Source organism: Erpetoichthys calabaricus, chromosome 6, assembly GCF_900747795.2.
Source record: "Erpetoichthys calabaricus chromosome 6, fErpCal1.3, whole genome shotgun sequence".
Taxonomy (NCBI): domain Eukaryota; kingdom Metazoa; phylum Chordata; class Cladistia; order Polypteriformes; family Polypteridae; genus Erpetoichthys; species Erpetoichthys calabaricus.
In genome coordinates this window covers 182,596,899-182,611,445 of record NC_041399.2, presented here as the reverse complement: position 1 = coordinate 182,611,445, position 14,547 = coordinate 182,596,899, and the positions used below count along the sequence as shown (strand labels likewise).

The following is a 14,547-nucleotide window of genomic DNA, read 5'->3' as shown; positions in this document are numbered from 1 at the left end:
CTGGAAACTGAAATGTTTAGACTCCATTAACCCCACCTTTCAATAAATATATAATTTTTTTTATAGAAACAGCATTGTTTATTTGAGCTACTGTATACACTGATAAAGTTAATCCGGAAGAATTCTTTAATTCAGATACTGGATCATGTAAATGAGAATAGCAGTGGAAGGTCAGGGGAAATGAACTGATAGCAGTATCCAGGAAGCACTTTTTTAGACAAAGGGCTGAGAGAGAGTTAAGAAGTGAATGGTCAGCTCACATTGGTCAAACATCTTGTGCTCTTGGCTATCGCTATGCTGCCTAATGAAAACAATTCTCATTGGCTGGCCATTGTGTGGAGTTTACATGACATCTACAAGCCCATGTGTGTATTTTCATCCCACAGTCCAAAGACTTGATGGTAGGTCAAATGGTGGTTCTTAATTGTCTAGACATTGGTGTATCTAAGTATGTGCAGTGCCTTTTAGAAATTATTAAGACCCGTTTTACATTTTGTTATATTGCAGTCTTATACTAAAATAATTTAAATTTATTTTTCCCTCATCAGTTATCACTCAGTACCCCAGAATGACAAAGCAAAAAAGAGTACTTTAGAAAGATTTGCATATTTAATAAAAATAAAAAATATGAAATTTCACATTAACCCATATATTCAGATCCTTTGTTCAGTACTTCGTTTTGGCAGCAATTACTGCCTGGAGTCTTTTTACATTTGACACAACAAGTTTCTCACACTTTGATTTGAGGATTTTCTTCCATTCTTCTTTGCAGATCCTCATAAGCCTGTCAGTTTGGATAGTAGCCATTGGTGGTCAGCTATTTTAAGGTCTCTCCAAAGATCTTCTATTGAGTTCAAGTCTGGGTTCTCACTGGGCCCCTCTAAAACCTTCAAGAGCTGACCCTAAGCCACTCCTGTGTTGTTTCATTTTCATGTTAGAGGGTGAGCCTTTAACCTAGTTTGAGGTCAGTAACACTCCGGAGCAGGTTTTCATTAAGGGTATGTCTACATTTTGGTCTCTTCAGCTTTCCCTCAAACTTGACTTGTCTCCAAGTCCCCGCTGCAGAAAAAGAACCTCACAGCATAAAGCTGCCACAGTAATGCTTAAGCATTGGAATGGTATTGCACAGGTGATGAGCGGTGCCTGGGGTCTTTCAGATGTGTTAATTAGTTCAATCAGTTCAAACACTTCAATGTTGATTTTATCAGATCACAGTATCATGTTTTTCAAAGTCTGAGAGTCCTTTAGGTGCCTTTTTGCAAGTTCCATGTAGGTTTTCATGTGTTGTCTGACCACGCTGTCATAAAGCCCAGATCCGTGGAGCACTGCAGTGGTGGTTGTCCTTCTGGAAGTTTCGCCCATCTCAATACAGGTTTTCTGAAGCTCAGCTTTGAACCATCAGGTTTTTGGTCACCGTTCTTATACTGGTCCTTCTCACACAATTGCTCAGTTCGATTATGGGTCCAGCTCTCAGAACAGTCATGGTTGTTGCAAACTTCTTCCATTAAAGAATTATTGAGATAGAACATGCTGATAAATGGCTTGAAGACCAGAAGAGGTAGGATTTGGCAAAGAACCGTAAGTGCCCTCATGGCTTCTCAATTCTCTGAGCTTCTAGTGTACAAATGAACAAGGAGAAGTTGTAAATAACAGAGCCCCTTTTGACCCGGAGTGGAATTACAATTGTTACACCAGCCCTGAAAACGTTCCCTACTCATGTATGTGTGACACACAATACAAATACCAGCCATGACCGAGATATGTCCCTACATTATTAGTTATTATCTTTGATATAAGTGTGTCTTCCATGCTTTACTTCATTTTTTCATTTAACTTCTAATAGTTCAGACACCACAGTAGAGTATTGGTCATAGTCTATATTTCTAGAAAAAGAAAAAATTAAAACAGGAATCTGAAAATTGAAATCTTAGCAACTGATGCAGGTGGGATTATTTCATCTGCTTCTTTTCTGCATCAAGGAAAGTAAACAGCCTTTCACTATGGCCAGCTTCTATTACAATGATTATTTCTTGTGAAGAATCTAGAATTATAAAGGTGACCGAATCATATTAAATGTCACTTCTCAAAGCAAAAATCATGCTTCTTTCCTTTCTTCATCAAAATATATTATCCATTTTATCTTTCTCTTTGTGATTGCTACTGTATCTCCCATGGTCATTTACTTAGATAATAATTCTGCAGAAAAGTGTAATTTATTCTTTAATTAGGGAGAAGAATGGAAAATGATCTGCTCAGTTACATCAAATATTATGTTTATAGTTTTGAGATCATACCAGCGTGCAGTTAAATAATATTTTCATCTGATAGTTATGAATGACACAGTGGTAATTGAGCAGTTAGTTAGCTTGCCAGAGTCATGCTGTGCATATTATATAATTGTAATGGCATAATAATGGCAATTGACATTAGTACCAATGAAGAAGAAACCTTTATATTGAAAAAACTTGGAAACAATTACATTTCAAAATATCTTCAACAAAGAGAAAGCAAACATAGTTAGTACAAAAACAAGGATTTTCTTCTAATTAGCATGACTTATTCTAGCCTGATGGTAACAGCGGTGTTATCACTGTGTGTAAGTTACATTTTATTGATAACATAGCATACTCGTAAACCAATATTTAAATAGTTCATGTAACAAAATTAATAACTACAAAAATTTACAGAGAGGTTATTTTGCTTTGCATACTTTTTCTATTTATTGATTGGCAGCATCACTTTCTCCATTCTGATCCTCAGCAACATCATTTCACATGACAGTGTGTTGAGCCCCCTGCTGTACTTCTTGTTAAATTCTTAATCTGTGGAGAAACACTGCTGCAACTCCATCATTAAAATTCCTGATGATGCCACTATCATAGACTTAATCACCAACAATGATCAGTAAATTTTTATCTTGGTGGTTTGCTGTTCCCTCCGTTGCCCAAAAGATGTCTACCGTAGTTATATTGTATTGTAAATTGTAAATTCTCACTGTACGAGTGAGTGCATGGGTGTATGCTCTAGTGTGATTCTGATGAGCTAAGGTTTGTTCCTACCTTGCAGCTGATGCTGCCAGACTAGGCTCCAGTCCGCATAACTCTAAACTCTAAGCAGATTTGATAATGGGTAAATGGAGTGTTGGGTACCTTCTAAACAGTGTTTCCAAGTATAAATGTTATGGTTTTTTGTAAGCAAATAAATTATTTTTCAAAATTAGTACCTCTTAAAAATCTCAAGTAAGCCTTCCTCTAGCAGAATTCTGTTACCTTCAGAAATGTTCCTAAGATGCTTAGGATAGGCGCAGAGTCTTACAATGGTAAATCACTTCTTTCAGTCCATAACATCCTACCCAGTGGTCAAGGTTGTCCTGGTGAAAAATATTTAGTTTACATGGCCTTAAAGTGTGCATTCCTGAAATGTTCATGTTCTATAGTCTACTGATCAAGACACTCAAGTTTTACTACCACGTATGCACTGCATCAGTCTAGTAGATGAAGCTGCTTTAAATTTGAATGTACAAAAGAGCAAAACACACTCAAAAGCCTGTTTACCTTTCTAAGGTATCGTTATAGTGCTAGGGTGTTGTACCGTGTTAGCCATTATGAATGTAGTGAGAATTATAGCAAAATGGCACCTTTTATTGGCTAACTAAAAATATTAAAATATGCAAGCTTTCGAGGCAACTCAGGTCCCTTCTTCAGGCAAGATGTGGTATCTTATCTGTGGTATCTAAGCTATCTTTATTAATTTTAAAAATTTATAAGATTCCTAAAAGTGAAGACAAATCATGCAAATCTATGCAATGTGTGATGGAATTTAGCACTCTTATACATTACTGAAAATACTAATGGTTTTTCCAGTTGGTGACACATCATTCCCACAAAGAGTGGGACATGTAGAAACATACGGTGAAGCAGAAACCATTGGCAAGCTTTAAGAAGTATCTAATGAGATATTGGGACATATTATCTATTAGCTCAACAAACTTACTTGATGGATTGAATGGTCTTTTGTCATTTGACAAATTTCTTATGTTATTGTATTTATTACTATCCACAGCAACAAAGGAATAAACAATTTTCTGGATTCAGCGTACACCACCATAAAAATTAAAAAAAGTGAATTTTAAGTCAGTTTTTCCATAGGTCAGCAGTTTGGTCTGATTGAAAAAAGTATTTAACTCCAAATCACACAACCAAGCTTCCTGCTTCACCAATGATAAGGCCCTGAGCACCTTAGTGAGCTAAACCACAAGCTCTTCAGATGTTAATATATAAAAACACTTGCAATATGAATTGGTGATATGGAAGTGGTGTTACTAGGATGGCATCCTGTGGTGGGCATTTGGATTTGTAGGGAGTGAAAATAAATGCTAAAATAAGCTGAACATTTTTGAATGGACACTGCCCAACCCCTACTGTTCACCCATAGCCACTTCTCTGCTGGATAAAAGACATAAAGTAAATACATCATTCTCAGCCTCAGTTGGCTTGGATGGCACAATGCTGCTGAAGGTAGCACTGCTAGCTCTCAATCTATTGCTTTGAATTCATGTTTGCCTTTGCCAGTATCTTTGGTGAGTTTGGATGTTCTCCATGCATCAAAAACGGTTTCTTTTGCACACTCCAAAGACTTGATTAACAGTTTTAACACACTGATTGTAATAGTGAAATGCACTTTGTTATATAAAATATAAATGAAAATGTACTTTTCTCTAAAAAAAAAAAATAAACCAGAGTTATCTCGTACTTAGTGCATGTGACAGAAAATTCTTTGTGCATGTCAGCTGTACAACAACTTGGTTGGGTCTAACAAGATAAATCTTGCACGAATTGTTGCAATCACACATTAAGGTTTCCATTTGAATTTTACTGTGGTGAGGAATTAATTGTGGAGTGATATTTAGATGGTTGTGGTTTTACATAGTGTGAGGGACGGCTAGCATCCTTACCATGCTGGGACGCCCTCAAGATGGAAGGACCAGAGGAGAGAGCATGCACAAGGTATTATCACCCCCGGATCACTTGATGGCAGCTCGCCCTGTGTTACGGTGGTGCCTCGGATTCCTACAGGGTATTCTAGGAATTGGAGTTCTTCGACTCAGCCCCATTATGTTCCGTGGGTGCCACCAGCAGGTGCTGCAAGGACTGGGGAGCCCTAATTCTGGAAGTTCTTTCAGACCATGTGTATGGAATGCTGCAAGTACTTTTGGGTGGTAGATAAAAGGAGCTGCCTGCCTCACTTCCAGGATCCAGAGCCAGAAGTATGACAAAGCTTGCCAGGAGTAGCAGTGGTGGCAGTGACGAAGAGAAGAAGAGAGAAAGACAAAGTATTGTTGTGCTTATTTGCGTAGTTGTGCTTGGTGCTGTGGGAAACACCTACAGAGAAGGGTTTCCCATGAATAAACTCTCTTGTGCTTTTATGCTTGTGTCCAAGCCTGCTAGTTAGTTAGTTAGTTCAAATCCAGAAAGTGTTGTGAAGAAGTTGATTTTTTTTAATTGTCTTTTCCATGATGCCATTTTGTTTATTGCAGCAATTGTTTTTCTTTTTTTTTAACTTCACCCTTTATGTTAAGTGTTATTCCTACACCATTGTATTAACTTAATCTAAAATTCTGTTTGCTTTGGTTTTGGTTATATATTCAAAGTAGCCTGCTAAGGTTTGTAAACATGTTCAAGGAAAAATGTGATTTTACTAATAAGGCAAATTAGTACACCGTAACTGCTTTGATGTACAGTAGTGGAAAATTAGCATCTCATAACCAATTATGACTTACTACATATTCATTTACAGTAGGTGTTCATTCAGAACTGCATTTGCCAAACTAGGTATCTTCAGTATTATGACTTCCTTCACCTCATATTTGACATTGTTGTTATTTTTTCCATGCTGATTGCTGCCCTGAGGATATCCAGCTAAAACATTAGACATTTCCTAGGAGTGTGCAAGTTCATAGTCAGGTCCTTCTCGTTATTTATAGATTGGAATTTCTTTTACTTCATATAATCATAGTGCCATTTAGCCAGCATGGTGAAGGCTGTCTTTTGCATGTTGAACACTGTGGCTCACAAATTATAACTGTGCACACTTTCTCAAACCATCTGTGTTGACAACTTATAATTGGGACCCTAAACAAGATGAAGCACATTTTTATTGTCATTTCCTGCAGCTAATTTTAGTATAGTTTCTTAGAAGAATTTCTAAGAAGTAAAGTGCAAAATTAAAGCAATTCTGTCAAGACTGACTCACTATGAATAAATGCTGTTTTTTCCTTCTACACAACATTAGCATAAGAATGCCTTTAGAATTTGTTCGGATAAGAAGTTTTTTGCAGTTTTTCAGATGAAACCGCATTTAAGAAAATAATTTTCACAGAAGATTAGTATTGAGGATTGCTACAAAACAGTTTGACAATCTAACCTAAAGTTGTTAAGGATAATTAAAAGTGAGTGTTTAATTCATTCCCATGATGATACAGGAAAATATTTTATTTACTTTACTTCCCATGACTCGGGTGATTGTAAGAAACACTTCTAATTGCTGGAGCAGATTTGGGCAGGAATCCATAAGATACTAATTGTGTAAGCAACACTCTGCAAGGCAAAGCCTGTACTTGCTAAAGAAAGATGCTAAAGTAGCTCTTTTAGTGGACAAAATTAATTTCAGTATATATAAAGTATATATACAGTACTTTTTAATGGAAGAATACGTTTTTTGTTTCCACATCTAACTGTGTATACTCAGGATTACATAATAATACTACCAATCTTTTCTTGCAGATCTTCATATTTGAGAATAACATTTATTATCAACTCAATGCGGAAAGCAAAGCAATTCGTCTGGTTTCTTCTGGGAAAGAAGGAGTCATCTTTAATGGTCTCAGTGACTGGCTATATGAAGGTAAGACTCATAAACATATTCTGAAAAACACTGCCTTTCACGCATTAAAATGAACATTAAGGGATAGAATACAAGTCCGGCACACAAGAAAAGACCACCCAGTTTATCAACTTACTTGCTTAAACTTCACTGCAAAAAAATAAGTTCAGTTTTTTGTTTGTTAAAGGAAAATATCCTCACATGTTATGCAAAAATATGCTGATCTCAGGTTTTTTTAAAAATAATTTTTAAAAGTAAGGTGAAACTTTTACTTTATATATACAGTAAACTGCTGTTGGTGTCACTGATAGATCAATAGGGTCCTAGAAATAGACTTTCTAATTATTTCAGGAGCAGACGGTCGCTAACGCAGCTATTAACGTAGTTTTACCACTAAGACCCTGTACAAGCATGAGTTAAGTTCAGCTGTTTAAAGACTCAAGGCAGTTAAATACTATTATAATAGCGTATTGTATTTACTGTGACTTTAAAGTTACAATTTCAAATTGTTAATGTCTATTTTTAAGAGTGTTACAGGTATGAATATAAAAACTCTCTGTGTTCATATTAAGCAATAAATGTTTCCACCTGTTTGATTGAAAGGCATTTATACATATTCATGCATTTACACATTTTCATGCTGATACTATAGACTATAGTTTCTGTTTCTTATTTACCTTGAATAAGCTGGTACTCCAGTAGCTAAAGCAAATCAGCAACCACTTAGATAAAGTGGTAGTCCTTCCTTCATAACTGCACCTGGTTTATTCCTCTATAAAGGTTTCACTCTTTTTCTTTCTTCTTTTCTATAAGAGGTATCGCTATGCACAAACACAATTCCAGACCATTTCATTGTGTAGGATTTCATTGTGGAAGCAAGCATTCAAAGATGTCTGTTCATTGGTAAAAAGAGTGTCTTGCTCTGATGCAGTTTTCAAACAAACAGTAAATCCGTTGTCAAGTTGGAAATACCACGTGAACTCAGACAATTCAGACAAAACAAACTGGCCGAATTGTCTTTAGTTTTGACATAACTTTTGATCAAATAGCCAATTTTGTAAAATTAAACAATAAACCTAGTCTTCCCAATTTGCTATTTTTTGGTTGAAATTCATTTGTTGTGAAGTGATACATATTCAGTGTGTTTACAGGATATTTTGCTTGTTATTTCCACAGAAAACGGCATTTATATTTAATTGCTGGGTTTTTGTTTGTTTTTTATACACCAAGTAACAAATCAAGAGCGATTTCAGATTTTTCCGAATATTCTGACCGGAAACCCACATGAACACACTGAAGTTGAAACATTACATCTCGGAGCGCCAAATCATCCCAGAGTACATGAACGTAGCATGAGCTATAGACTCAGTGAAGAAAATAATTTAACTTGTTAATCCCAAGGAGAAATTCACATGCATACAGCAGCAGAAGCATAAAAACAAGGATACAGACTTAGAGGACAAATAATACAAATAATCAATCAATCGATCGATATGCAAATAAAAGTAAATAAATATAAATTAAAAAAATAAAAGTATATTTTTCAGACTGCGGTGGGCTGGTGCCCTGCCCGGGGTTTGTTTCCTGCCTTGCGCCCTGTGTTGGCTGGGATTACCTCCAGCAGACCCCCGTGACCCTGTAGCTAGGATATAGCGGGTTGGATAATGGATGGATGGATGGATATTTTTCAGATATTTCAAAATGATATTTCCGACTCAAGTTTAACAAGTACTTCAGGAGGAAGCGTTGAAATGCCTGCTAGCACTGGGCAGAAAAGACCTGCAAAGCCACTTTTTAGAACTCCGTGGTGGAATGAGCCTGTAGCTAAAAGTGCTCCAAGAGAGCGCCTCCTAGAGGGAATGGAGAGGCTTTTTCATGATGGCATCCAATTTTGCCTCCATTCTCTTTTCCACATCAGCTTCCAGCGTCTCCAGGGTCCATCTTATAATGGCACAGACTTTCCTGATAAGTTTACTCAGTCATTGTGTTTCTTTTGACCTCAAGTTGCTTCCCCAGGAGACTGCAGTGTAGAACACCAAACTGGCTACTATGGACTGATAGAACATTTCCATAGCTTGCTGTACACAACAAAGACCTGAGTCTCCTTAGCAGGTACAGTCTGCTCTGGACTTTCTTAAACAGCACCACTGTTTTGTCACAGCAGTCCACTTTTATATATATGAACCCCTAAGGTACTTGTAGCTCTGCACCACTTCCATGTCATCTCCCTGAATGGTAACAGGTTTCAGATGCTCAGATGCACACTTATGTCTTCCCCAGTACTACAGTGCAGGCTACATGATAACAAGTTGCCATTTCTAGCACAGGTGGTTATGCAGAGGACATGGCATAAAGACTCAAGCCATTTTCTTAGTATTAATGTATCTAAAAAAAACAATAAACTTCTATCACAAGGCTGTGTTTTTATCTTTCAATGAAAGCTAACTTAAAAATCATAGTGTCAGCCTGAAGAGCCTTCCAAATTTTATTGGATGTAATTTGAAGGCAAAACTTACTTCAATATATTATCTAAAGAAATAATGTATACATGAGGTGTGTTTGTAAATGCTATGTTTTGAGTATTCAATTTGAGAAAAATGATTTATAAAAATGCATTTTAAATTCTGTCTAAACACAGTGAGGCTTAAGGTGATACTTTTCACAATGCAGAAAAATAAGTTAGTTTTTTTAAGGTAAGGAAGACAGAGGTTTCAAGGTACAGTAAGCTATCTAGTTCACTGTCAAAATGATTGATACTGTGAACACTTTCGTTTCTTTGTCTAAGGTAGAAGGGAGGAAAGAGATTTTGGAAGAGGTCAGATGCAGGAAGGAGGATGGTGTTTTGTTGAACGGTGTGTTGTTGAAGGTTGAAGGACATTTGCCATTTGTCATTCTTAAAGAGATAGGAATGTAGAGTGTTGCTGCAAAGAACAGGGAAGGAATTATTTTTGATAAGTGGATTTTGTTTTGGCAGAGGTATGATGAAGGATGGAGTTTTGTTGGAGGGAAGAAGATGTCCTAAAATGTCAGGGTCTTAAGGTCTAGCAACATTGAGTGAATGGCAGGAATGTGTCTTGTAAGTGTATTATTAGGCTCACATTTATGCTCTCAAAGGGTTAATTAAGAAATTTGCAGTCACCATATCTGCACATCTTTGGGGATGTGTGAGAAAATCTTGAGTCTCCAGAGGAAAATCAATGCAGTTCACTAGAGGCCTTCTCTGAAGACACCTCACCATGTTTTGGGATTGTAGAAAGAAGCTGGAGTCAGTATAACAAAATCAATATGCAGTCCCACGCTTGCACAAGCAGCCAGCAGTAAAAGTGACTTCATACCCCACGTGCTGAGGACCTGCTTCCCATCAGTAACGACTATTGGAGCTGCGCAAGGGTAAAATGTACAAGTCTGTGTAACTGCACTTAAGGTAAAACTGAAACAGTGAACTAATTTGTAACTGAATTCACACAGAATGTTTGTCTGTTTTAAGATAGACAAGCTCGCAAATTTGCCAGTGTTTTTCAATGACAGATTTTACAATTTTAAAACTGTGTACAGAGCGATCTGTTCAAGATATCGTGATGAAACTGTACTTGTCTCAACAAAATTCCTTGAAGAATAAGTGTGCCACATTACAACAAAATTGGTCAACGAGGGGCTGAGTTATTTTATACAGGCAAACAGATGGACAGACAGACAGCCATGACTATCACAATAGGTGCTTCGTGCGTTATGTGTGAATGAACCTAAAACAGGGAGCATAATGATGCTTTTTAAGTATTTCCTCCTTGTTAATATTTGTCACTGATGTCAATACAAGCTAGCCCCACAAAAATTTGAACTGTCTTATTCTAGGAGTGACAATTTTTAAAACTAATCTTTAAATTGCTAGTGTTAACTTATATAAAATTGCTACCTTGACAAAATTTTCCATTACATAAATTATGCCATGTTAATTTCTATGAAAAACTATTGATTGATCTGAAAAAGTTTCAAACAGCAAACGTAGCTTTGTTTGCATTTAAGGTTTATTTGGAGATATGGTATATCTGAAGTGGAACTGGAAAAGAATTAAAGGCAGTACAAGCAAAATTTATAGAAAGGTTTGAAGCATCAAGGGTTACATGCAAAATTTACAACAGCAGCAAATCACTGCATATCGGTTACATATAAAATGTAATCCCTCCTCAAATTGGGCACTTGTATTAGAATAGAGGTATGTCTCAGAGTACAAATGAGTTTCATTCCTGTGAACGTTTGTAAACCAAATTTGTATGTAAGTCTAAACTTTCACTGATACTATCAATCTTATCCTTAACTATCCTACAGTTTTTGATAATGATTCAGTATCTCGATCCTCTTCTTGCAGAACAAATTGATAAACGTCTGAGGTGCTGTGATATTCAGATGTCATAAATTTACAGCAGAGTGGTAAAGCTACAGGCCCAAATGTGTACCCAGTGGAATTTTATTAAATGTTTTCAATTGATTTAGTGTTGATAATTTAGCCATTCTTAAAATAAATTCTCATTAAACAGGTGCCAAGCACACCATAATTCAACTAAAAATATTCATTAATCACGTATAGATTTGTTTAAAATTTTCTAAAATGTACTCATGGCAAGATCCAACCTGTGAATATTTCACAATTTCATCACAAAGCCACAAAGATATCTTACACTTAAACCATTTTAAGCAAAAATGTTTTTATATCCCTCAGAGAGCCATAGATTTAACATTAATAATAAACATCATAACAGTAATATCGGGAGCAATACTAGATGGATTAAAAGTGTGTTATGAATAAAGTGATTGTATTAACTTATGCCACCCTACTTGCACAAACACTTATTTTGCTCAACTATAACTCAGTATAACGCCATAATTCGATGGGAAAGAGATGTATTGTATTTTATAAAATATATAAAAATCTAATTCTCTTAATGAAGTTTTGTTATTAAGTTTATTCAGAACTTTGCAAGAATTCATTACTATTATTCTAAAGTAATACAGGCCTTTAATGACCTCTTGGGCACAGCCATCAGCAGTGTGTCAACCTTGTCGAGAGGTTTACTTACCTTGGCAGTGACATTCATGTCTCTGGTGACTCTTCCTATTAAGTCAGTAGACGGATTAGGAGAGCATGGGAGATCATGAGGTTGCTTCAAAGGGGTATGTGGCGCTTCCAATATCTATGCAAAAGAACGAAGGTCCAAGTCTTTAGAGTCCTGGTGCTTCCTGTCTGGCTATATGGTTGCAAGACATGGACGCTATCCAGTGACCTGAGACGAATACTGGACTCCTTTGGTAGTGTGTCTCTCCGGAAAATCCTTGGGTACCGTTGGTTTGACTTTGTGTCAAATGAGCGGTTGCTCATGGAGTCCCAAATGAGGCACATTACCTGAATTGTGAGGGAGCATCAGCTACGGCACTACAGCCATGTGGCGCGTTTCCCCGAGGGTAATCCAGCTCATAAGATCCTCATTGTTGGGGACCCGAGTGGCTGGACCAGGTTAAGGGGATACCAGCGTACCAGCTGGCTGCGGCAGATAGAGGGTAATTTCCGGAGGGTGGGACTGGACCGCATGTCTGCCTGGGGGGGGGTGCCCACCAGGATACCGAGTTGTTTCATCGTGTAGTGGGTGCGGCAACGCACTGTACCTGTTAGTGCTCCTCAACTTGACTTGACTTGACTTGATTCTAAAGTAAACAATATGGGCATGCGCTTAACTTTTCTATTTTGTTTGCTCTTTTATCATATACAAAGAATTGATTTAGGTGAAGCTTGCTATTTACGGTGTATACAGAAAGTATTCCAACCCCTTCATTTTGTGCACCCTTTATTGAGATGAGGATTTAATTTTAAATATATCCATCCATCCATTTTCCAACCCGCTGAATCCGAACACAGGGTCACGGGGGTCTGCTGGAGCCAATCCCAGCCAACACAGGGCACAAGACAGGAAACAATCCTGGGCAGGGTGCCAACCCACCGCAGATTTTAAATATATAAATTTGTCATTTTTACCCATCAATAAACACTCAATAACCCATAATGACTACATGAAAACAAATAAAAAAACTGAAATATCTACTCTGTCTTGGCTTGGCTTCTTTGAAACAGCAGTCAATTACTAAGATGGAATTGTATTTCTTATTTTTAGAGAGCATGCACCCTCATATGGTCATCCTTGAGTATGACTCTCTAATAACTTTCATTAGAGACTGCACTTTCTTCATCTACAGAGGGTTATATTTGAGGTCCATTGTACATAGTAGAGGTAGAAGACAAATATAGCAGAAGCCTAATGTGCGGGAGATATCAATATTTGACTGACCTGTTTATATGAGAGACAATAAAGAGGCCTTGGGTCTCTATACGTAAACAAAGATCTTAAAGCCCTTAAAGGCCTTTCTCTTGAGCTTCTGTCATAATACTTACTTTTCCTAATGTTAAATTCTACCATCAACTCCACCAAAATAAACTCATCTATTATTATTATTATTATTATTATTATTTATTATTTATTATCCTCTTTTATATTAACAAGGTAAGGAACCTTCTGATTGTTTAAATCACAGACCAAAGTCTGGTGAACTTTAATCACAAGCTGCTGCCAAAACCTGTTACCAAAAGCCTACAAATCATCATCCAAATATTTGAACACCAAGATCATAGTTTTTGTTCAGGTCATCGTGCTACAGACAGCATCTCTTGCCTTCTATGTGTAACTAATGCAGCTCCAAACTTTAACATTTCTAGCTGCCACTGTCTCATTAGTTACAGGATAGACAATTGGCAAAATGAACTGTGATTTTCTTTGGAGAGTTTTTAAGTCTAAAGGGGTTTAGTTGGAATATTTTAACATAGTCAAGACTCTTTATTCCTCCCTCTTCAGCAATCATATTGACTCACTCTGACATATCCTTACCCTTTCCAATTTGCAGAGATACCAGGCAAGGTTGTCTACTATCTGCTCTTCTTCTTATTTTTTTCTCATATGTCTCTTGCCATTTATCTGCATAAAATGGATTTGATCCCACCTATCGGTATACATGACATCCCCCTAAACATTTCTTTGTATGTCAACAATATGTTGCTCTTTCTTAGAAATACTCCTTCACATCCTAATTTGTTTAGTTCTTACGAAGTTACTTTGGGTTATTGCTCCAAATCTGCCTTGCTTCCCTTAAATTGTCTTTGTCAGCCAATCTGATCTTTCTCAATCTATCCCTTAACAAAGTCATTTAAATAGCAGATGCTTCTAACGTGGTTAAGGACACTGTGGCCTCTAACTGCCATTGTGTCTTAAAATTCACTAAGAAATGGTTCCTCCTTCCTCCAGAAACCTAGTTATCAACATATTCATTTCAAACTCATGCATCATGTTCCATACACCTTAAGATATTTTGCTGTGGGTTAAACTACTGAGCCACGCTACCAACACTGTACATTAAATGCTATTTCAACGTTGGCCCTGTGTTTCAAACTCTCTCTCCTATAATCTCTCTACTGCTATTCCTTTCTCACCTCATATATTTCCACTCTTAGACTCATCTGCTCTCTTTCTTATGATTCAGCAGAGTGTTTTATTCATGGAAGCTATTGCTATAAAGCTGGCGCTAGCCTCTTAGTGAAAAGCCAAGTTTTCTTTTTGCTAATTTCTG

The 14,547-nt window shown here is 36.9% G+C and overlaps 1 protein-coding gene across 1 annotated transcript in view; it reads left to right on the top strand.

The window, feature by feature from the left end:
• dpp6a (dipeptidyl-peptidase 6a) overlaps positions 1–14,547 on the top strand; it is a 935,015-nt gene that overhangs the window by 789,825 nt on the left and 130,643 nt on the right. Inside the window, exon 8 of the mRNA XM_028804164.2 lies at positions 6,783–6,903. Within this exon, the coding sequence (XP_028659997.2) occupies positions 6,783–6,903 (121 nt within the window). The remainder of the gene's footprint in view (positions 1–6,782; positions 6,904–14,547) is intronic.